General features: G+C 44.9%; 2 protein-coding genes across 3 annotated transcripts in view; one reads left to right on the top strand and one right to left on the bottom strand.

The window, feature by feature from the left end:
- Nucleotides 1–26,181, bottom strand: part of LOC307020777 (uncharacterized protein) — a 230,581-nt gene that overhangs the window by 68,665 nt on the left and 135,735 nt on the right. The window contains exon 5 of the mRNA XM_079652341.1: nt 24,654–24,716. Coding sequence (XP_079508467.1) covers nt 24,654–24,716 — 63 coding nt within the window. The remainder of the gene's footprint in view (nt 1–24,653; nt 24,717–26,181) is intronic.
- The window catches only part of bnc2 (basonuclin zinc finger protein 2), a 159,058-nt gene that overhangs the window by 74,014 nt on the left and 58,863 nt on the right, over nt 1–26,181 (top strand). The gene's annotated exons all lie outside the window — the stretch shown is intronic.

Here is a 26,181-nt window from a genome sequence, read left to right as displayed (position 1 = left end):
CACACACACACACACACACACACACACACACACACACACACACACACACACAATCACACAATCACATTCGGTCCTACAGGCATAGATACCTGCTGTCACACACTCCTATCCTGTCTCTTCTTTCCACTTCTTAATGTGTAAATTGCTTCCTAACTATGTTGTCATTTTAACCCCCTAAAAAAAAAGTCTAAACTCAACTACTTTTTGTTGTGAGCAAAATGTTAAAGCAACATGTGTAAGCGTTTGTTTGTGCTCTCTGCTGACTTTGTAAAGATGTTTGCGCTGTTGGATTAATAACATTTAATGGCCACTGTTAAATGCAGCTGCCTTGGCATCCCACAGCTCGTGTTTTTTCTGGCAAACTGAGACTCTGGGTGGCTTTTTGTTTTTGCCAGTGTGTGTTGTGTGTGTGTATACACAGTGCAATGAAATACCACAGTGTGTGTGGGCTTAATGGGAGAGGCATTGTGTTTGTTGTCACTGAGGATACCTGATTTAATACGGCTGAATTAAACCTCTCTGCATAAGAGCAGATCACATATTGAGCCGCTTGCGCTTCACTTTCTAACAATCTATATTGTCAATTATGTCACAAATGATCTGATTAGCCTACTGTGATACACATCAATTGGTCTGACCCTGTATCCGCGGCAACCAGCCAGGGGTGGAAGGCCACCATGCGTGACCTCTGGCACCAGGCATTGTTGGCCGTCCACCTCTCGTGACATTCATTGTGCAATTGAAGTGACGGCTTATGTCTTTCAGAGCGGGGCAAAGTGAGAATTCTTGTAAAGGAAAAAGCGCTATTTTCCAGCGTGTGTTCAAATATGTATTTTGTGTTGTTGACACACACATGCATGCAGACACACGCACACACACGTATACTTGCTTCCTCTATGTTGATGTTTTCCCTGTAAATGGCCTGAGCTGCTTCTCCCATTGTCGGGAAACGCACTCAGCGATAAGTGCTTTGTTGGAGCACTGTTCGCTGCATGATGTGTGTGACTCTGACTGCCATTTAATATTTCATGGCATTTAATCCATTTGATATGTTTCCTCAAAATACAAAAAAAAACTAAACAAAAAATAAATCTGGAGCTTTTGTTTCCTTTATCCAGGCCATTACTTTCCAGCTTGTTGATCAGTTTGGATTTGTAAAGCGTGGCAACGAGGGATTTATAACCCAGATTTACTGCACAGCAATAAGGCCGATCATTTTAGCATTCTGATCGTGGCTAAATCAGGGCCTCTTGGGGCCAAAGGTCATCCTTTGAGCCCAATCAATGGGCTACCAAATATAACATAAATAATACCAATATCAGAAGCAAACGGCTGTGTGATTCAACGCAGTAAAAAGGTGATATGAGAGCACTAAAGTTTACTGGATGAAGCAGCAGAGAAAGATAGCGCATTATGTCAAAGAAGAGGAAGAGGAGCCGGCAGCTTGTGCATCAATCAGAAGGTGAGGAAGAGGCTCTCTTTGAGATCAATTGGTAATAGGCTGAAGTCACAGAGGCGATTAGAGGCGTCGACTTGCCTGTGTTGTAAATGCTGTCAGATCTGTTAAAGGAAGCCTAATACCTCTCAGGTTGAAAGCTGTAATAACATCAACTGTAACTGGATCCGCGGGGAAGTGCAAGTGAGTCTGCATGTGCGTGAGTGGAAACGGAACGGGAGGAAAGTGTTTCATTGTGTGTGTGTGTGTGTGTGTGTGTGTGTGTGTGTGTGTGTGTGTGTGTGTGTGTGTGTGTGTGTGTGTGTGTGTGTGTGTGTGCAACATCTAGGTGTGTTTGTGTGTGCATGCCTGGTATAAAGCAGCAGCAGCAGCAGCACGCACAAAGGCGAGAGCCGCGGGGTTGCTCCTGGCATTTTTTCGGCCACCAGATGCCTGTCACTGCTTTAAGGGGGAAAAAGAGCAGGGGATGAGGAGGGGAGAAGGACAAAGAGGAGGGAGTAAGGGGGGGGGGAGGCACCGCTGTTCAAATCATGTCACGTAGCGCTAATTCATCCAGCCTCATTAGAGAGAGGGAAGGGACCAGAGGGCCTCTCTCAGGACAGGGCCCCGGCTCAAACACACACACAGCCACACGCAGATATATGCATACACACTCATTGTCTCAGTGTTTCTCTGGCACATACTTACACACAGATGCAATTTCTCTCTTCCTCTCACACACTCACACACACACACACACACACACACACACACACACACACACACACACACACACACACACACACACACACACACACACACACACACACACACACACACACACACACACACACACACACACACACACACACACACACACACACACACACATAGACATACATACACAGATGACACTGGCACATGGCGCAGTGCAGGGGCAGTTTGGGGAATAGAAAATTGCCTTCTCAGGAAGGCCCCGGCCAATTAAGGACCTGACCGTATTGAATGTCAAGTGTTAATTTAGGCTCCCCCTCCCCATCCCTCCAACCCCCACCCTCACCCTTCAATTTCCCAGCAGTGGTTGTTGTGGGGGGGGGGGGGTGCGGTGTGTGCGTGTGTGTGTCCCAGAGATGAGCAAATACATGTCAAGCCAAAGTTGATTGCCTGCTCCGTATTATGTGTCGCAGGCAAGTGGCAAATGTGCGCCTTCCTTTTAGCCTCTTGCGTCCCCCCCCCCCCCCTGAGGGACGCCGCAATGGTAGGAGGAGGAGAGAGTGAGGATTAACTGTACCGCAGTGATAAGAATGGGGGGGTTTACACTGGGGAGGAAGGGGCAGAGGGGGAGAGCAAAGGGGACAGACAGGGAGAGAAGCAGAGAGAGGGCACAGGGTTTGTTTGATCTCATAGGACTGGGTGGTGACTTTGATAGTCTTTTAATTGCCTTCATTTTCGCAGAGGTGATGTCCGTGGCAGCCACTCGCACAGTAAATAGTTTTAAATAGAGAATGAGTGCATTTCCTTTCGCTGGTCACTTATTTAAATAGAAAAAGAAACCTGTGCTAACTTTATGAGAAACTTTAAATGATGTCAACGTCATGGCTCTGCATTAGCCGTTGGCATGCAGGGGCAGACGAGGTTGTTTGTGAGTTGGACTGATGGTAAATGCCCACCTCCTTACCTCCATGATCTAATAGACATCCACTTAGTCTTAATGGGCAGATTCCCTTTCTCCTCTCGTGATGACTGTTGCACTCTTTAAAGGTGGAATTGCCTGCTTGTCTTTCCTATCACCCACCCCCCCCCCACACCCCTCCTCCAGCCTCTGTATCTCATGTCCACTACCTCTCTCCTAGGACAGAGGGGAGTATTTCTAACAAAATAAATATTAATGCATCGCTCGAAGTCACACCAAAGCCAATTCTCCTGCTTTAGCCAGCCCTCAGGTTACATCTGTTAGTCAAAAGCTCTCTGTTTTCCATTCACGTCGGTGTATTTTACGTTAACATGTGGGCCGTGTGTTTGTTTGTGTGTCCGGTGATAGTAGTGGTGTTGTGAAATTGAATAGAGAGGGTGAGTATTGATCATTTCCCCCTGTGTGTTATTAGTGCCTGCTGCTACTGACAAAGAGAGTATGAGCCACCCGCACAAACACAAACTGACATACGTGCACTCTCACACACACAGAAACTGTGTGTTGTTTGCATGTTTTGACACCGGTAATACATTGCGTCAACAGGGGAAATGTATACTTCCCTGCTACATCATATTTTATGGAAATATCCACATTATCCTCCAGAAGAGTTCGGGGAAACCTGCAAAATCACAGCTCCTGCAGTGTTATGACGGACTGAGTTATGTGACACTGACTTATTTGCGTCAAGGGTCTTTTTAAATGTAAGCTTAAATTTAAGTTTTTTATGATCAAAATCTGCTTCATCTATCTTCTGTAAGCGATGACAGGTTTCGAGTTCACAAAGGTCACGGTGAAGTGTAATTCAATCTCTGATCACTGATATCCTAACAGCTACCCGTACAGGCCTCCAGGGCCAGGGGAAAGAGAGGGTGTTAAAGCCCAGGATAAGTGCTTCGTCTCTGGGTAGATAGCGATGTCTGCAGGGCTCTGGAGCTCCAGTGGTCAGGCAGGACTGAGAAGTCTGTCAAACTCTAATTGATCACCCTGACCTGGGGAGATGAGGATAAAGCGAGAGGGGTGTGGAGGGATGCAATAGATAAGGCTGAAGGGAAAAGAAAGAACGAAAAAAAGGAGAAATTGTGCGACCGGTGGCTTAATCTCTCTGGACTGGCCATTTTCCCCCGCTGGATGATAGATATAGTAGGCCTAGCATGTGACAAAGATGGATAATGCAGGCGTCTGGGGTGATAGAGTTATAAATTAACACATTACTGGACCTTAATGTGGACTAGTGTGGATGACCCCACACCAACATCATCAACCCTCCAGGTGCACACACACACACACACACACACACACACACACACACACACACACACACACACACACACACACACACACACACACACACACACACACACACACACACACACACACACACACACACACACACACACACACACACACACACACACACACGCCTCTCACTGATGCGTCTCGCTGAGCTCAGGGTGTGGATTGTACTCCTCAAGTGGCATTGATTTGTTAAAGTGCTGAATTAGCAGAAGAAGTCCAGCTGCTCGCACTTCTCTACTTTCTTTCCTTTTTTCTGTATTTTACAATTTCCATCTTGGAACTTCTTCTCTTCACACTTACTTTCACTCTCTATTGTTGCTTCACTCTACTGGCTCGAAGGCTGATTGTCCTTTCTTTCTGCTTCATTTTGTTCTTGTCTCTATTCTCTGTATGATTGACTCTCTTCTTTACCCGACTACACACATTTTGCTCGGTCATAACTGATCCTTGAAGCAGTTTTTGGTCTCCTCGGCTGTCCTGGCAAATGCCTGTTTCTACTTTCCCCCTTTTCTGTCTCCAGCTGGAAGGTTTCACCTAAAAGAACAGTTGTTTTTTCTCCCCTTCTTGTGGCCCACACAATACTGCCAGCCAAAACTGTTATGTCCCTGACTTGGAGACTGGAAGGGAAGTGGTGTGAGTGTGTGTGTGGCTGGGGATCGGTATTTAATAGCCAGACATACAGGAGAACTAATATCCAGAGCAGCAGTAGCCTGCACATTGTAAGGCCACACACAGTGACAAGGTCCTACTCAGCTCGCTGTATTTAAAACCCACCCGACTCCTGTAGTGCGAAGCAATGGCCAATACATCTACAAGCTAACCGCAGAGAATTCCACTGGTGTAAATGTCGTTTAACAAAAAAACGGAGTGCTTCTGGAAAGTGAGCAGCGTACAGCTAGGGTCACTGGTCCCTCTGTCTGCTGAGTGTGTAGCGGTGTGTTGTACTTGGGCTTATGAGTTGGACAGACTGTCTGGCTTTCTGAGTCCGAGTCAAGGCCCCTCGCCAAGAGGTGCAGATTTGTTAGTGTCTGCTCCATTATCACCCCTCACTCTCATGGTTTGTGTGTGAGGAAGAGAGGGAAAATGGAGAGTATAGAGACTGTCCCCCTCTTTCTTGCTTGCTGTGGTCCAGCCCAAACAGTTACCATCTGGTGACCAGTGACTGACCCTTTTCTTGTCCCACGCACAAACACAAACACACAAACACACACACACACACACACACACACACACACACACACACACACACACACACACACACACACACACACACACACACACACACACACACACACACACACACACACACACACACACACACACACACACACACACACACACACACACACACACACACACACACACACACACACAGTATACACACCGAGTGCCGGACTGCATCCAAGTGATGAGTGAGTGACCACCCGCCTCCCACCCTGCCGAGTGTCCGTCCCTGCCAGACCTCCCAGGTCCCTCCCCTCGCTGCACATGATTGGTCGATGAAAGGTTGATGTGCGACTGATCTGTCCACAGGTCCAGTAAAATGCTCAATAAAGCACCGACTGGTCTAATAGAAAAACACCTAAGAGGAAAAAGCACCTAAACACACATACAATACACACGGGTGCACCCATACACACATCATTTAGGCCCAAAACAAGCACATATCTACTCGCTAGTTTTAACCACATTGCTGTTTTGCTTTTCTTGTGTTTGCTTGATTTAGTTAGGCCCCTTTTTCAGAGTGACATATGGCGGTTTTGTTCTATTTTAATCTTAATGTATACATTTCATGGGGTCTATTATGTCCATATTGGAGCAAAACTAAAGTAAAAAGGAATTGCCCACTATATTGGTGATGGATTTATTAGGCATTTTTATTAAGAAGAAAAAAATGCCAGTTTTATAGACACAGCATCACTTTGGATTGTGGATTGTTGGTCAGACTCAATAGGAAATGTACTTAATACAAGTTACTGAATAGAATTTTTAAATAGTTGCACATATCTAGTCAAAACAAACTTGGTGTAGGAAGAATATTTGGCTGACAGGAAAGATCAGTCGTGTTTTTTTTGTGTGTAGCGAGGCGCAACAAGAGAAACAAGGGTGTGAGTGTCTGCTCTGCCCTGGTGACAGAGACGTGAGCACCAAGGTCACAGGCCGAGAAGAAGTGACACATGCATCACAGGGTTGTGACATCCCAGGGTCACGACAAAGGTCACGCTGGCTGTCTACCGGACACACACTCATCTCCTTTAGCTCCTCTCTTGGTTTGTTTGTGTGTGTGATTTTTAGTGTGAAAGTGTGCCAAGAAGTGACCGTCCCTTCGAAGGAAACGGGAAGTAGAAGCAATCACAACCTCTGCTTCTCCTGGGCAGTGCAGTCGGGGGAACAAGGATTGAGCGGAGAGCAGTTCACAGGCAGGGTCTAATGCTGGTGTGATGTTGTGAATACAGCTCTCCCTTCAGGTTAAACGCAGAGAGGGGACAGGGAGAAAGAGAGAGTGAAAGGGGGAGGAAGTGGAGTGTGTTGGCCGGGTGACTGCATGAAAAAAAATGAAAAAAGAAAGCGACGGAGAGAAACGGAGTGAAAGCACAAGTGGAGCATCTCAGCAAGAAAAACACTTAAAGTGAGGGATAGTGAGCAGGGGGACAGAGCCGGGGGACTGAAGGGAGGAAGGGGGGGGGGGGGAGCGGCCGTGCGTCCCTTGCCTGAGGCTGATGCATTGTGACAGTCACTTAGAAGGATTTCACTTCCCCTAAACTGTGGCTTGCAGGAAGAAGCACCATAAGTTGGGACAATTATGGGCTGAAGGAGATATGACAGGACACATGCAGAGTGAGCCGCCGAGGGAGGGAGGAAGTGAAGCAAGGGGGGGTGTGAAGCAAGGGCTCTGTGTGTGTGTGTGTGTGTGTGTGTGTGTGTGTGTGTGTGTGTGTGTGTGTGTGTGTGTGTGTGTGTGTGTGTGTGTGTGTGTGTGTGTGTGTGTTAGTGTGTGTGTGTGTGTGTGTGTGTGTGTGTGTGTGTGTGTGTGTGTGTGTGTAGGAGAACACAATCATATCATCTGCTTGCATTTGGCAGATTGTTCTGTATATGTACAGGACATACGCTGTCCAAATACTGCGTGTGTGTGTGTGTGTGTGTGTGTGTGTGTGTGTGTGTGTGTGTGTGTGTGTGTGTGTGTGTGTGTGTGTGTGTGTGTGTGTGTGTATGGGTGGGTGTGTGTGTGTGTGTGCGTGGAGGCCAGGGAGGGGTTCTTGCTCGGTGCACGCCATGTCAGGGAGAGCCGGCGTCTCGCTCCTCATGGTACCGTATGTTACCACTCTGCCTCCCTCATTCCTACGCCTGATGTCTGTAACTTAACCTGGTGACGGAGGGTAGGAGGGAGAGGAGGAAAAAAAATAGAAGAAGTCGGATTTAAATGCTGCCAAGAAAACATGTTTTTTTTTTTCTTCTTTTCTTTGGTTGATTTGATTCCTTCCTGTGATTTCTCTCTTTTTGCATGTTAATAGTTTGGTCTTTCTTGTCCTGATAAGTGTCCCAGAGGTTCTTTTCGCTACAGTACATCGTATGTATTTGTCCTGCAAGCCCTGCCAAGAATGTCACTGTAATTTGAGTGTAAGTGGATTCCAAGAAATACACTTTTCCTGTTTCATTGAGTCGTTTTGCTCTCAGCGCTATTATGTCCTTCGTGCGAGTGAGGTGCTGGGGAAATTGTCTCTCGTTTTTTTTTCTCCTCTGGCCTGTGTCTTTCCGCATGGCACCTACAGTTACAGTTCACATACAGTTCTCTTATTTCTGTTTCCACTTGTGCTATAAATAATGACGACAGCAAAAAGAGATGTCATTTTGAAAAATATACTACACTCTACCGCTCTGTGATAAGATCTATTCTAACATAAACAGATAGATGTGCATCTCTCCCTCTGTCCTTATCTCCTCCTCAGTTTTTTTACGTCTCCTAAATGTTTTGTTTCTCTTGGTTAGAAGACGAGCGTACAACTGCCATTGAGGTGTTGTATCGCTCATACAAATGTATATTAGTAAGGTACATTTAAATCTTTCATACATGACTGGCATTTTAGGAATTTAGGGCCACGATACAAGGTTATTTTTTATTATATAAGGCCTACCATTTTTTTTAATTAAATGCAAGTTTCCTTAAATGCAGGTTTGAAAGCTAAAACATGGTATTTTACATAGAAGCCACCTCAAGTGCTAGTTGCGGCTACAATATATTCGATATTGTAAATATGGATGAAGATATTGTACGGATAATGAGTCCTACTGCAGCGGCAAAGACAGTTTTCCCTGAAGTGATGTGTGAACTAAGCTTCAGTCCTCTCCCTGCTTCGCTCCCTCCTCATCAGTATGGCTGTTGTGTTTGCTGAGCTGGCTTTTGATAGACTTTCGTTGGGTTTTGGTCATCTGAGATTTGGTATTAGCTCTCCCTCTCTCTTCTTTTCTTTTTTCTTCCCTTCCCACTTCTCTCCTGTGGGTTTTATTCAGATTCACCTCCAGTCTGACTGTGTGAGGCAGTAACGGAGGGATGGATGGAGGAAAAAAGGAGGGAGGGGCACACTGGGACAGAGGTTGAGGGGTATTAGACCAATGAACACAGCTGGGACCCCGACTATCAAAGAGATGGTAATGACCGTCTGCTAGCATTAGAGGAACGGGGATGAAAGAATGGCCAACAAACCCACTGAGAGGAGAGTTTGGCACTGTATCGAGAGCGAACACGTAGCAGAGCTGCCACCTCGCCTCGTGTCCAGGGGACTAATGACTGAGCACTAATGTTGACAGATTGTACTTTGCGAACTACCAAATACAAACATGTTCCAAATAAAAATCAAGTAGGGAAAGCCAATATCAGCAGTGCAGAGCCCCAAATATTTGCTGTGTTCAGAACAACAAATGCATCCTCATTTCAACGAGATCATTGCGTTGGCCCAGCAGGTGTCCAACATTTTACGTATTGCAATTTGGTCGATCAAGTATCTTCAATCTTAGCACCCTGATAGGACTAAAGCCATTGAGAAGAGCCAAACTCCACGTCTTGTATATCTATTTAATGTTCTCACCAGTACCCATAGCAACATGTCCACACAGCCTGCCCTGCCTTTATTTTTAACACTGTGCTATTTTTGGTCTGAACACCAGCTAAGAACGGTCTCAAGCAAATAACACATTGGTAAAAGATCCCACAGGTTGTACAAATAAAATGTACGTGCTTATTAATGGCAGTGTGGATGCATCTCGGCTTTTATTAGGCTATAGGTAAAAAAAAGAAGGGCTGCTATCCACCCCTTAGTGTCTATAACCCATACTGCCTTGCAGCAGTCATTAACCGTGACAGGGGTCAAGAAGGGTTGTGGGCTAAGCACTCCATCGGCTATAGAGTCAATAAAGGACTCGTGTATGTCCACAATGACCCTTATAGTGATATATTTAAGCTAGGAAGCAATGTGCATGTGTGTGTTGGTGGTGTTTGGGGGAGATTACTAGTCAGCAGATTGTGATCTATGTTGTGACTTTTCCCTAAAGAGGCTTGCAGTACTATAAGATATCCACAAAAAAAAAAAATGTGTGTACAAAATGTACACTATGTATGGACCAAATAGCACACATTTTTCTGGCCCTCACTCCATTTGTACCACTGGTAGCTGCAGCTCTCCATACAGTCCATGCAGGCTTAAATTATTTATCTCCTCTTGCTCTCCCTCGATGCTCTCTCTCTCCATGTCGCTCTCTGTTGCTCCCTCCCTTCTTCGCCCAGCGTTCCTCTTAGCACTTGCTTCATTTGTTTGCTTTGAGGAGCTAAATCTTGTTTGCGCGTATTAATAAGTCAAGGCGGATTATCCCCCCCCCTTTACCACGGCCCCCGTAGCGTCCTCATCCTCTCTGCTTACACTAAATTTGCAGCCGGGTGGCTCTGTTTGCAGAATGCCCCCCCCTCCACCCCCCCTACAAGAGAGGCCTAGTGCGCCGGGCTAATTAGATTAATTCCGATGCCTGTAATGATTGCTCGCCATCCATATTTAATGACTGGTGCATATCAAAGAGCAGTAAAGCATGCTACCAGCAAGCCCTGCTCCCACTCCTCCAGCGTGTCAGGCACTGTAGGGGGCACAGGCTTAGTGTTGAATGTTAGCATATTGCCATTGTGAGTGTGTGTGTGTGTGTGTGTGTGTGTGTGTGTGTGTGTGTGTGTGTGTGTGTGTGTGTGTGTGTGTGTGTGTGTGCAATTGTGTCACTGCGGGCTAAAAGGGAACATGTGTTCAGTTTGGCCTCTGCCCGGCCTCCTCAGGAAAATAAATAGAACACAAATAAATAAATTAGCATCCACTCGATGACATGATATTGTGATTTGTGATATACTTGGTTCCAGCTGTTGTTTTCTCTCGTTACTGCTCATTCACAATTTTTTATTTAAATGTTGGAGGTATTAGAACATATTAAAGACAGTCGGATTCAGGTTTTGCAGTAAAAATACATTTAAAATAATCTTACAGAAAACAGTATTACTCTAGTATTCCCATCTGACATTTTTTTTCTCCTTCAGATCTTTCCCCTTTTTCCTGTAGTAAATCAAAAAGTAAACATTTTTCATAGTATGCCATTAAGAGTTAAGCCATAGCTCACACCTTGCCATCCCTGAGCAAGTGTGTTCATCATCCCTCTTTATGCATTTGAGATGTTGCTCATCTTTAATAGATAGATCTAAGTCTCTTTCCTCTTTCTTCACCCCTGTCTCTCGGCCCTGTAAAAGGGAGTATAAATATTTGAGAGGCAAGCAGTTCAAAAGTGGGGGAAAAGGGGCGTTTAGCAAAGCCATTTGCAAACACAAATCTGAAATGAGAGACTGTGAAGAGTAAAGGAGCGATGACAGGAAGGGCACAAGTCTTTCAGAACAAGCCCTCCACATACATATCTCTCTCCTGACTTTCTTCTTCTGTCTCATGCTGAATAAATACGTGCAACTTACACACACACAGTAGATTTCCATAAAATATTAAAGAAGGTGTTTCCTGTAATTATAGCACTGTTTGCCTCTGCCTCAAAGCCTGATCTGTAATTAAACAGGATTGCACACGCATATGCCAAAGTAAAGCACGCACTAACACACCTCCACGCCCCCCAGACACACACACACACACACACACACTGAGCGAGGTGCCGATTTGTGAGTAGATCGCTGTAATTCATACTCTCTCATAACACACTCAAATTTGTACACACACACACACACACACACACACACACACACACACACACACACACACACACACACACACACACACACACACACACACACACACACACACACACACACACACACACACACACACACACACACACACACACACACACTCAATAGACTCATTCATACACAAGTACTTATATACATCAAGGCTTGAGCAAACACACAGCTTCTACTTCTTCACACACACACACACACACACACACACACACACACACACACACACACACACACACACACACACACACACACACACACACACACACACACACACACACACACACACACACACACACACACACACACACACACACACACACACACACACACACACACACACACACACACACACATGGATATGTACACCCATCTTTACTTCATTCCCACAAGAAAAAAAAAATGTGGAGTCTGTAATATGCTATCTTTCCCAGACACCCTATTGTGATGTTATCTCCATAACTATCCATATATTGATCCACCTCCCTCCTTCCTCCTCTTTAATTCTCTCTCCATCTGCCCCCCCTCCCTCCCACCCTTCACCCACCCAGCCCTTATCTAATCTGGCTATGCCACTAATGGCAGCCATTCCCAGCCATGAACAAGTGCCATAATGTGCTCTGGTAAGCCGTTATGATGTGAAATGACCCTATTGATTGGCTAGCATCCCCACTGACAAAAAAAGAAGTGGCGGCAGTCACTTATTACTGTTAATGAGCTGTGGGATGGGCCCCTTAAGTGGCACGGCACACATGCACTCTCTTACAAGTGCACACACAAACACACACACACGCACACACACATGCATGTGCGGACTTATGCAGACTCGTGCACTTTGCATAATTGTAGAGGCATCACTCTACCTGTCTGTGTCCCGCCACATTCAGCTCGTTAGCGATGGGAGGTCCCACCGTGTGGGCGGGTGACGAGCTTTTAATGGCTGCCACTTGGCATTGTCATGTCGCGTTTTCGATGACTGTTGCATCTGTTTCTATTTTTACGTCTGTTGTACACACCTGGTGTGTTTGTAATGAACATAGAAAAAGACTGCCACTTAGCCTGACAAATGATACAAGCTTTTGCTTTTTGAGTAAAGCTTGTTTTAGCACAGAAACCCAGATGTGAGTTCATGTCGGCCGTGTAATGGGAGCTGCAGCAGCGGTAAGTGTAATGATGGCCAAAACAAAACTGGGAGGTTTGGTTAGACACCGGTGTATGGAGGCCACAGGCGTAGATCCGACACTTTGCCGTGTAGACAGAGGAAGGGTGTGTGTGCCAAGCTGCTTTATGAGTGAGGGGACTCTTCTTCTTGCTGATGTGTGTGTACGCATGCGGCTGCCGTGTGTTTTCAAAGCTGGCAGCACCTCCCGGGGATAATCCATGGGACACTTCCAATCAGCCGCAGTGCATGTGCGACACATGTTTTTTTATTCAATCTTCGTGTCTTTTCATCTTCCGCCACCACCAGAATGCTTCCTGCTATTTTCTTCCCAGCTCGGGACAAACGAATAACAGATGTGAGAGTTTGGAACGTCCCCTCCCCTCCACCTCTCCCCTTCCCCTCCTCCTGTGCTGTGACTAGTCTGTGACAACCTTTGCACTCTCTCCCGCTCTTTTGTTTCCCTGAAGCCTGCCCATCCCTCGTCCGCTATGAGGGGACATAAAGCTGCACCCATCTCCCACCCGCTCCCATTGGAAGTCTTATTCTGAGACTGTTTGCCTGACAGTGTGTGTGTGACTTGGATCATTTGAGTGTAGATGGGTCCTCAGGGTCCACTCTGACTATGCAGTGAATCAGAAGGTTAATACATTTATGGGAATGACGAGGCAGCATGGCTTCATAGAATATCTGCGTCAGACATTCATTTCAGTGAACTCAGAAGGGAAACGGAAATTAAATGTGATTGTGTTTTTCAAAAAGTGAAATTACAGTTCAAAGACAGATGTACTAAAACGCTTCAAAATGTAGATATCTAAGCTTTGAGCTTTCACATATTTTGTCCCTTAGAGTGGGATTTTCTGCTATAAGGCACATAAAAGGCTCACATCTTCCCATACAAATAAATCAAGGATTTTAGTTATTAAACTATAATTCAATACATTTGCTTATTTATTAGCCCCTCAAACGAATAAATCGATGGCGTATCAATGTTGCATACTTGAAAAGATTTATTTATGCAAGGCTGCAGCTGGAACAGAGGATATAGTGGAGTGTCTGTGAAGAGTCAATATTTTCATATGTAAGCCTGTGAAATTAATGACCTAATATCTGCAATGAGAAAGCTCGTTTTAAAGGCATAATCCTCTCCCTGTTTCTTGGGAAGACAAGAGAAACTGAATCAATGAAGGTTTAGGCTCTGGGAAATTAATACTGCATACACACGCACATGTATGGACTCACACACACTTGGTTATATCCAAGACAACACACGCATATTTTCATTCTCTCTGGTATGCCAGACTCGCTGCAAAAGAGTCTATATTTATTCGACCACACAAAGTGACAACCTGCTATAATAAGTTATATTTAACTGGTATGAACGTTCCTTTATTAAATGTAGGGAATGATAAAAGTCTACCTACATAAATGTACCTACATAAAGCAGTGCATGACATTTGGCAGGTCTTAAAAGTAGCAATCAGTTACTGTATTAAATCCAAAGGCAAAAAACAAGGGGAAACTATACCTGCACTTTACATAGTGGAAACACATGTTGAAGGAGCGATTACTAATTTAACCATAATGTGCTCCAGTTCGCAAACGGTACACTTTGTAAATTAATTCTTAGACTGTGCAGGAGACCTTTTTTTTTTTTTTTTTGTTCTGGAGGCTCATTTATTTAGGATTGAGCAATTTGTGTGTATGTAACCTTTACCGAGCTTATTTGTTACGGTTCCAGGAAAGACAAATGCTTTTTTGAATTCACCAAAGAGCCGCAGTTTCCCTGCACGCAAATGCACACATGGACACACTCACACATTTAAAATTAAAATGTCATTACTTAGCTAGAACAGAGGAGTTCAACAAGACAGGAGACAGTGAAAGCGAGAAAAAGATAGACCATTATAGTACTTCATTCTTTCATTATCCAAATGAATGAAAATCGCATCAAAGCATCGAGACAAGGCCGTGCATCTGTCTGAAAATTAGCTCACCAATTATGAGAGGAAGCTAATGAAGGCAGCGGCTCGGTGTGGCGATAGCTCGCAGCCGTCAAAAGGCTTTTGATTCCATTTGGAGGAAAGACCTCCGAGGGCAGTCTGGTCCGGTGCCAGCTGACCTTCTTTATCTGACCTCTAACCCCTGTGGTGGCTCGGGAACTGGGCTGATAGCTGATTTGTTGGCTCGCCTGATAGCCCAGAGAAAGGGATGGAGAGAGTGTGTGTTCTTGGAAATGTTGTTTTTCACTGAACTTTATCCATTCTTGCTGTAGACATTCATGACAATTACTTGCTGGGTAGGACGACTTGTTAACAGTGTAGCAGCCTTCGGGCACACTGACCCTGCACCAATACAACAGGAGTGCCAACACAGTGTGTCTACACCATGTTTTACTAACCATAGGAGGCCACAGCGGCCGAGGAAAAACGAAGAATGGGATGGTAGGGGGCATGTAGAGGACAATCATTAGACTGCACAGAAGGAGGGATGAGGAGAGGCGGCTGGGTGTGAGAGGATGAGCGCGGGAAGCTCAGCGGTCCCCGAGCATCTGGCAACACGTCGCGGGGAGCCATGGTCCCTGTCATTAATAGTGATGAAATCATTTAAGCCATCAGGACTAAACGAGCCAGTTAAGAGACGCTCAACGCTACACTTCTGTCTCCAGACGGCGGGTCATCGCCCGTAAGCGCTGCTGGCATTGACATACAGAGAGCGGGGAACAATGTGGGAGCTGACATGTAGAAATTATGTTTTGTGTTTTTTTACTTTTTTTCCCTGGTGTTTTTCATGAACACTGGGTTCAATATGAGGGTGGTGCCCCCCTCTTTTCAATTTTTGTTAAGTATTGATTTTTTTTGCATCAGAGAAACTAAATAAAGTCATTTGTTTAACAAATGTATTGTCACATGGGACAGCGTTAGAAATTCAATAACAACACAAGTCACCATACACATTAATTGTAAAAGCAGAAGAAGAAATTATTCTTGAAAAACAGTGATAATAACTTTCACAGTGAAAACTCAATCACTGAAGTTCAAATTAGGAACAAATTTGTGTCTGGTTTACGCCTCAACTCGACAACCTTTTGTTTTATTCTTTGCCTAAAACGCTGTATGTTGGTTAACTGTGGACATGAAGACCAAAGGGCTGAAACGCATTATGAGGTCACCACTTAATGATGAGAACATTAAATGTGGTCCTTTTTATATCAAGTTCCAGCCTCAGCAGCAGCTCTGCTGAAACACTTTTAACAACAAACATCTCAATTATCTTGTCCAAGCACAATCATACATTAACTCCATGTTCTGCCCTGTATGAGCTAATTTATCAAACAATCTTTTTTTTTTGTCACCACAGTGCGAGGAGAGTTAACTGTGTACGAGTTTGTCCGACAAAAATTAGTGGAATCAAGCAACAACCTGGTGTGCCACAATTTACAAGAGATGTGCCATCATTAGAGCTGCAGCGAGTACAAAACCAAACCACTGGCTAAATCTGCCATGAAATACTAGACTGCTGCAATAAAACCTGAGCATCTGCACCAAACTGGAAACAGATGAACCCTGTCAAGGATACATTGTGCTTTTTTCCCCCTCCTTGTTTCCTACGAGGCTGCGGGTCTTCTCTAGATGAGTGGTGAGAATAGCGATTTTGTGCATAATGACGTGTGTTGATGTGCGTGCACAGTGCGCAGCATGTGCCATTCGTACATGAGATTGCACACACTGTGTCGGCCTTTGTGTGTATCATGTTATGGCCTACACAAGTACTGAGGCCACAAAGGAAATCCATTGCCAACAACAGCATAGTTACTGGCAAGGAGCCATACCACCCCAGAGGCTTATGGGATAGGGTTTACAACCAGAGACGACGTGTAGGAGGTTGAAATCTGCAAGGGTCACCCTGTGTTGTACTCTATATAGTGTCCAGTTCTTCCTCAGTAAACTGTCAGATGCCTTCCTAGAATTCCCTATTCCTAAAATGTCTCACTGTTCTTGTACATGTTGAGATAAAAAGCAACGCTCTGCCTATAGGCTGCTCCGCACTCGATGTACAAATCACGCTATTAATAACAAGTATTACACTGATGTAGAGCAGAGTACCAGAGATTTATAGACTACATTAGGAGACAGACGAGAACATTACAGCGCTTATTGTGAATTAGGGCATGGGCTCACTGCCTTGTTTGCTCCTGGGGAGAAGTTGTGATATCCCGTTACTTCCTCAAACCCCCACATTCAGAGGGGACAAGTGTGCTTTTTCCATCTCAGTCCCAGACAACTTATTTCCATTGTGTTGGCTTTCCGTTATATAATGATATTCGATCGCTGAAAGGCAATGCCGGAGAGCTGGTTACACTCTACAGATGTACAATGGTGATTGGTTTATTAGCCATATAAACATGATGATGTGGTGTATTACTAAAGTAACTGCAAGGTCAATGGGTTGGGCCTTTTTTCTTAGTCTCCTGGTGGCCCAGTAAGACGATGTGTTATATTTTTGGTAATTCATCTGAGTCGGTGTTAATGGCGCACATACATTCTTTTTAATGGCATAATGTAGAGTTTGAACCCACAGCCAGAAACCACACCACTAAGCCAACCTCTCTCTCCCTCTCCTTTGTCTTGTCATCCTTTTCTCTCCAGTGAGCGCCGGTGACGTTTATTGACAGAGCACTACATTCTAGACATATCTGGGGGATTAAGTTGCAAATTTAAGCAATGGGAAAATCAATGGGTTCCTCTTTTAATTCATGAGAGAGGCTGTCACTGTGAAAAAACAGTAAGGAGATGTGGCCGTTTGGATCACATTCATCCAGGGAGAGGCAGAGGACAGCTTCCTCTAAATCTCTCCATCAGATGGGGAAAAAGGCTGACGGAGGCTTGAGATAAAAAAAACACTGGATAAAGAAACATATCCCTTTGTTTCCACCTTTGTCAATCTATTTCATTTTCATTTTTATTTGTCCCGCTCATGGTACCAAATGTACAATAATTGCCACAAAACATGATTCTACCATTGAGCGAAAAGGAGCAGGGAGAAGAATAAAATCTTATGTGACCTGCCCCTTTCTAAAAAAAACAAAATAAATACAAATAGATGGTCTGCCCTTCATAATAATATATATATATATATTTTTTTTTCACAACCAAACATAACAGTATCTTAGGATACAAAGAGAAACACACAAAAAAAAATACTTATTTCCCACTTGACGGTTAACGGAAAGAAACAAAACAACACCAAAACATCACATGTATAAGGAAAAGAGAAGGAAAAGTGCAACACCCTCATCTGAGTCCTACTGGAGAAGAAGGTGGAAAGCGACGCATGATGATAATAATAACAATAATAACAATAACAATTGGACCCGCAAATACAGAGGAGACATCACATCAAAGACATCAAAAACATGAAGGACCATAGGACATAGACTTATTCACATTCTGCTTCATATAGTCCCATCTTTCTTAATTTATACAACTTCTTTCACTGATAAATACAAATACAATTCTTTAGATCCTTTTGTTGAGGATTCCACAATTGTACAACAACCACCGAAATACACATTTGTTTAAGAGTAGTCCTTGCATATGGATGCTTAACATTTCATTTCCTTCTGTGGTCTTCCTTGTCTGATCCAAAAACAAACAACTGTTGTAAATATGCTGCTAACATTCTGCTTTGTCAATCTATTCTTCCATGTGTTGGACTGATATTTCATAGACTACCAACCTATACATTTAACTTTGATAAAGCTTTATTTAAATGTTTTCAGAAAGCAATGTACTCTGGTTTAGCGACCTTGGTCCTTTGAGTTCATGTAGAAACACAAGTAGTCAGCAATGTTCGAATATTTTTAAGTACTACCTGGCCTCTAAGCCAACGAAAACAGGTATCTGGCTGCACAGATGTATACTTTCACTCTTGCCAAGGATTATTCTTTTCAAACATATAGCTGAGAAGTCACCCATCCCTTTTGTTTTCACCCACGAGTAGCGATCACAATCACAGTCCTTTCTGTTTTTGATGCATTAAACTGCATTTGTTTAAACTCTTGCCACCAGAAGATAAAAGTACTAAATCTATTTGTATAATAAGTGATAAAAGGGAGAGATGTAGAAGAAGAAGAATATCATTTTTGCTATGATGGCAGAAATAAAACATTGTTTATCCTCAAACACAAGTCCCCGGGTTTCTGAACACGAGACATTTCTGGCGGACATTTCAGTATAGTCATCAGAATCCTTGTGTTTTATGACTGCTCTTAACAAGTCGCACCATCCCCAGGTTACACTCTGGTACTGTGTATCCCCCTGCTGACTTCAGGGAATTTGATTTTTTTTTAATGAACAGCTCAATATCTAATTCATTAAAGTGGCTGTTTTATTTGATGCATTTTCCTTAGTCTAGCTGAATCCAGGGAGCGAGCCGGGGGATGAGGGGAGATGGCCTCGTTGATGGACGTCCGGTTGCACACACGCAAAGTGCGCAGAGTGTGTGCCTGCATGTGTCCCTTCGGAGGGACTCAGGGGGGAGGGGGCTCCGGTCGATGGTGACTCCTCTCCACAGGGGCTGAGAGCGGGAGTTTTACAGGGTTTGACTGCAGAAGGACGGGAGCTGTAATTGGCCTTACACACACTCTCGCTTGCCATTAGAGGCAGGCCAAGAGAGAGGCTTAACAATTGGTGTGGGGCTCACTGCCAGTGCTTTCCCTTCTTCTCTGAGCGTCTGTCTGGCAGTGAAAAAGCATAAGGAGACATGTTAGGCTTTAGTGCCGTGTTAGAAATGTCGCCCATGGCTCCGCTTTGTGTGTGTTGTGACTGAGCATCACGGACATTTCCCCTTAACACCGGTTAGGGGTGGAGATGTTACAGATTATAGGCCCCTGATCACAAACACTTCAGATGCTCTTCATTCATTCGCTTGACTGAATGGGGAGGTGGCACAGATTGAAAACACCTGTTGATCCGAGGAAAGAGGAAGATGGCTTGGGTCTGGATTGGTGGACTTTTTTTTGTTTTCACCCATCCTGAAAAAAAAAGACTGTACTCATAAATCTTTAAGACTAGAGTGGCGAAGCATTTTATTCTTGCCTTGAAAACAGAGGCAGAGAGTATAATCCTGACATAAGCCCCTGAAACCCTCCTGTGTTTTTGTCGGTCTGGCCAAATACACTGCCTTCCACTTGTGTCCGAAGTGTGTAGAGCCCTCATCCTTTTCTCTGTACGTAGCACATCTCTTATTTAGCAACTCCTCTGCAAACAACCGTGTGATCACGGCATGGATCACACTCTCTCCCCCCCCCAAGGACACACACATGGTAGCAACAGATACAATATAAAAAACTGGGAATTGTATACACAGCAAGGCCATGAAGAGAAATGGTGTATTAAAGTAAAACAGAGGGCCTTGGTAGTAAAGGGGTCAGAATAAGAGTGGAAGGGGCTCCCTGGCGATAAGGGGGGGGGGGGGGGGGGGTGGCAGGGGATGTGTCAGGTGCCTGAGCCGCGCTCTGAGCTGGGCAGTGTTGTTGTTACACCGAGGGCAGCGCCACAAGTCCGAAAGTATTGATTTCCCGCCTTGTCGAGAGGCAGAGAACTGTCATGTGGAGAGCACTGACCTTGGTACACACACTAAGACAACTATTCCCCCCGGCCCCCCACGGCACAGGGAGGAGAGAGCAGCAGATGCAAGACACGGCAGCGGCAAGCAACAAACAACAATGTGCTACTGAGCCTCCTGTGGGGGGGGGGGGGAAGAGGAAGAGAGAGAGGAGGTGAGGAAGAAAAGGAAAGGAAATGGAGAGAGAGAGAGATATTCATAAAGAAGCAGGAAGCAAGAGAGACAGAGAGAGGAGCTAACAGTCAAAGCCAGGGCCAGTTCCCCCGAGTTGTCAGTGGGCAGCCCAGTGTCTGGTTATCACGCTGTTTGAAATGACAATGGCTTGACTTGTATTTTCCTCCTGGGACCCAACTCAGATCTATAAGCTAGAGTGAGGGGAGGGAGGGAGGGAGGGAGGGAGGGAGGGGAGGGTTAGACGAGCAGAGAAAATAAAAGGCTGGTCAGAAAAGGATAGAAGAGATGAGAGGGGAGGAAACAGTATGAGGAAAAAGTGGGGGGGGAAGGAGTAAGACATTGACTCCTTCTGCCTCTGTATCACTGCTGTGGTTGTAGCCTTTGACGTCTACAGAGAGGAAGGAAGAGAAGGAAGGCAGCAGCAGCAGCAGCAGCTCAAGTGAAGTGTTTTTCATGTGGAAGCTCCATCAGGATTTGACAACAAAAAGGGCTCCCTGTCACCTGCAGCAACACGCCGGGGCTCATCCCCAGTCGCTCCGCAGAGAGACAGACGGGGGGAAACACAGCCTACAAAGAGCTCTCCTCGGGTTGGATCAGGGTGACAGACACTTAAAGAGAGCCAGCTTTAGTCACACATCTCTCGCCTCAGATCAGGGTGTTTTGCTAACAAGCTCTGCAGCAAGTTCCCTCTCTTGTACACTGGAGCTTCTTCATGATGAATAGTTCTGTGTAGAGTTGTGAGGGGAAGCTGTTCACAAAGTCTCTTTTTGGGGGAAACCTCAAAGAAGTGGAGTCCTAATTGAATTAGCTAGCTTATTAGTGTTTGACATTGTAAGCTCGGCTATAAGTAAGGAAGTGGGGACTTTGGGAAGTGGATTTAAAGAGCAGTGTTAGTTTTGGTTCTAATTTTACACTCTCCTGACACACATTATTCCCCTCAGCTGCAGTTAGGCCCAGATATGGTAATGCTAATAATATGTGTGCAAGGGGCTTTAAGTGGCTCGCTCACCTCAATTGCCAAGCCTGGGAAACACAGTCTTCTGTTCACCTAGTGGCTAAAGCCTTGACAATGGTGTGGATGCTACTGTATGTTTATGTAGGAAGCAGAAATAGGGAAATAAGAAGTATAAAGGGTGTCATTTGACAAAAAACTGTTGTTTCATTAAGAGATAAGAACAAACAACCTTCCTCATCCTCCTCCCAACTGTGTTTGCTCACAATCCTCTTATTTCTACATGTCTTCAAGGGGCAAACACACCCTAAGCACACCTTTGGCCATAACACTGTTCAGTAGCCTTGATGCAGATTCTTGCCTTTGCCTTAATTTGGTCAAATCTATTTGCTAATTACACTTTCATTATCTCAGTGTGTTTAATCCAAGGGCTTTGGTGGTATTATCTTTACTCACCGAAAGACAGAAAGAACCTTTGATCAAGATCAGCAGCACATACCCTCCTTTGGTCTGCGCAAACACACACACACACACACACACACACACACACACACACACACACACACACACACACACACACACACACACACACACACACACACACACACACACACACACACACACACACACACACACACACACACACACACACACACACACACACACACACACACACACACACACACACACACACACACTTAATGAATCTGTTTCATCCCTCTTTTCTTTTACTTTCTCTCTCTGTCTGTTATCGATATTCACCTCCCCATGCCCTGAAAGCACCATTTCTAAAAAGTACAACTTCATGCTTTTGTAGAAGTGTATTAAATAGTAACATACATTCAGATTGAAGCCTTACTAATACAAATGTCAGTCAAAAGTAGTCTATTCTTGATTATTTTAATGCCATCTGGTCAGTAAAGTGTTAAAAGTGACTCAGCCAGTGCTTAACATCTCAATCTTTTGCTGCTTGTTGATTGTCAGCTTCCTTTGGGAGCACGAAAGGATCCTTGTGGCTTTTATCACATTACCACAAGTGCTGTGACCATTTAAAAACACAAACATTGGCATTTATTGCATCTCCCTGAAAAATATACTGGTAATGAACAAATGAATAAATGTCTCCACAATTAGCCCTTGCTCTCAGTGGATGCATAATGGATCTCGTTACACAAAACGATTACTTGAGATAATGACAGATTGGGCTAAAAGGAGCTTCTTTACCCTCTCAGTCAGCTCTCTTTGGGGGTATCAAGCCGTTTATGTCTGTGGTGAAAGGGGACATGCCAGTGAAGCCTGTGGTCCCTCAGACTCCCTCTGTGCCAGAGGGCATCGTGCCAAGCGAATGCCCAGCCTGACACATGATAAACTTGGGGACAGGTGACCAAAGTGGAGGAGGCCATTCCTTGCATTCCAGGCGAGTTTTCAAGTAATGACATGCCAAGAGCCTACATGTCACTCATGCCTCTCATAAATCCAGCAGGAGAAAAAAAAGACAGGTCAACACTCTCACTGGTGTCAACAGGTATGATGAAATGAGGGAGCATCAAGGTTAGACATATTGACGATATAATGGCTAGTGTTTTTCTCTCTGTGCCTCGCTCAGAGAGGGCTTCGTTGTTCTCTTTTCAACATCAGATTCAGCGTGTTCTCTGCAGCATTTAAAAATAGTGTTGAGTGCAAATGCAAGTATACTACATAGGAACTTCCACATAACAGTGTGTCAGTCGAACGAAAACACATCCTGCCTGCAAAATGTAAAATTAAAACAGCTCCACGTTGAGGTGAAGTTATAATTACATAGTCAGAGGCAGAAGATTTGATTAAATAGAGTGAGGAAAATGAATAATAAAATAGGATGGTGTTCAAGAACATACTGAAGTCATCTCAGCACACAACACAGCTGCATCCCTTTTCATTTCCATCCTTGTTCGTCTGTGTTTTCTGTGCCCTGGTCTTGTATCTATCCCACGTATTCCCCACTGCCCATGACATACTGGAAATGCCTGGTTAAGTGCTGTTCTGACATTAGCTGAGCGTAGTCACAGCATTTGGCCTGGGGACAAATGCTAGAAAGGCCCTATAAATATGGATGCCACCCACCCCTCCTCTTTCCTCCCGCTCTCCCTGGGCTCCCTGATGAGTTTGCATGTGTCTGTGTGTGTCTGTGTGGCACGCCGTTTGCTCTGTCACACCATGTCCCCACGGTTTGTTTACTCACACTGACAGAGATACGCCCGCTTGCTCTCGGTTCTCGCCACCTACGCCTGCTAACCGAGTGCCAAAGAGCTTGCTAATGTTCCAGCTCTTCCTGTAAATAATGCATCTGCCAATGCCAGGCAGCTAGCTAGAGCCGCGGCCCCCCGGCTGTCTGAACTATTTCATAGGCTGATGAATCTGTTAGCCTTCACGTCACTCTCAGTCTGCCCGTGTCTATGTGTGGTAGCGGGTGTCATTGTCACCTGCTGTTACATCGCAGAGCATTACATCCATGGAGCTCAATGCTGCATGAAAATGATGCCAGTCGAGCCAGGCGTCTTCCTGTGTGCCCACCTCTGGCCCTGGCGCAGCGGCGGCCCCGTGGGCGCCCGGGGCCGCACTGATGCCAACACGTGCGGAGCTGCAGGGAGGGTCCCCGTGGGGAGGAAGTGGGCCATTAGTACAGTCCTTGCCCCGGCATTTTACTCCACTTCAGTACACATCACAGAGGGCCGCCCTCTCACTAACTAGCTAACACATGCTAATTAGTCTGGCGACAGAGCCAGTTCCTCCTTGCTTTGGGAGCATATGTGTAGCTCCAGAGCACAAGCTGGCTAAAGACTGACGCTGCTTCATTATGTTTTCTTTAATGCACATCAAATGAATGAGGGGTGTAGGACAGAAGCTCAGCATTTTAGCCTCAAATATAAAATATGGTTGATAGGGCCGGAGAGATTCTTTTAAATGCATTTTCTATTAGGGTCACAGTTCAGTCTTAAACTGTGAAGACAACTCACTGCTTCAAACAGGCATCCCACACATTAACACACTGCTGTGCTTTCTGACTTAGCTCACCTTCCGGAGGAGCGTGCCGTCTGCCCTGACCAACTCTCCTCTTTCCTGCAACGTCTTCATTTTCTGGAAACAAGAACAACCACAGGCTTAATGAAACTTAATGATGATAGTCATAACACAACAATAATCCAGCGGTCTGGAAAACTAATCAATGCGTCTTCTCTCCTTCCCCTAATGACCAGTGAAAACAAAGCAATAAAAAGGCGGCGTGTGTTTACTTTGGCTAAAGCAACAGCTGATAAGAGCGTCTGGCTGATTAGCGCCCAGTAAAGCCAAGACGGTCACAAAGATCAGGACGCCTCACAAAGCTATTGTCGAGGCGTGTGTGTTCCCGATTTCTGGGAATTTGAACCCTCCAGATTCATTCTTCCACAGAAGAGCTGTTATGTATGAGTACTATGAAGTGAGTTTCCTGTTTCATGTCACTACTCTTTCCTGTTTCTGTAACTCTAGTCGGTGGGGGTGGTTTGTCATCCCAGAAGTGCGATGATGAACACATGTTGTTTGCCTTGTCTTGTGTGTGAAGTGGCCTACCGGCGTAACTCTCGTTTTAGCACGCCTCTTGTCTTTTGGTCTCTGGCTGATTCCTCCCAGACTCTCACTCGTTACCACAAATCATTGCGGTGTGCAGTGTGCAGCTTCAGGACAAAAATGTGCCCCCAAACAGTTTCTTAGATTCATCTTTTCTCTTTTTTGTAAGAAATACAAAACCAGGGGATCTTTTTTTTTTTTTTTACAAGCTTGTGATTTCCACAGTTTCTCTACAGTATGGTGGAAAGAGTTGAATGACTGCTTTTAATTAGTTAAGTAAAGATAGGGCGAGGAAGGAAGAATAATATTTTGCTTTCAGGGTGCAGAGGGAATTATAAAAAAGCAAAAGAAAGGGGGAAAGGAAAATAGAGATGGTCACGTGTCAATGCATTTGTAAAGACACACAAGCAGTCACATTACGTCCCTTATGCTATAGTACATTCTCTGTATCTTGCCACTAAAAAGTTAGTGAATAATTTACATTATGATATGTTCATGTGCTACACAAACACACAGAGGGTAAGACAACTTTTATATCGTTCTCTTGGGTCCACACCCAATATGCTTCCATGCATACTGTATTTAGACACGCAGAGTTTCTAAATTGTTCAGGATTAACATTTTCCAACAAGCACTTTAATACAAGTATCTCTTATTCCCTGGCCAGATCATGTGAATACCTAAACACACAACACATTTCACATGACAACATGGGAGATCAGTGTCAGGTGGATTACATGGAATGATGGGGTGATGTGTCTTTTTTTCCCCGCTCGCTGAGAGCCTGGTGTCCTGATTAAAAATTTCAGCTCCACTGACTTTCTAATTAATTAGCGAGGCCACTCAGAGGAGCGCTGTGGACCAATTAGTCTCTAGCAAGCCGATGATGCCTATCGCTCCAGCATCACTGTACAGCTGTCGCTCCCCGCTCCGAGGCGGCTGGGGAGGGACCCTCAGGTGCTCACACAGGTTCAAACAGCAGCCTGCGTGCATGCAC

This window comes from Notothenia rossii (genome assembly GCF_949606895.1).
Source record: "Notothenia rossii genome assembly, chromosome: 1".
NCBI classification, from domain to species: domain Eukaryota; kingdom Metazoa; phylum Chordata; class Actinopteri; order Perciformes; family Nototheniidae; genus Notothenia; species Notothenia rossii.
Note: the sequence above shows the minus strand (reverse complement) of the source record. Positions and strands in the feature narration are given on the sequence as shown.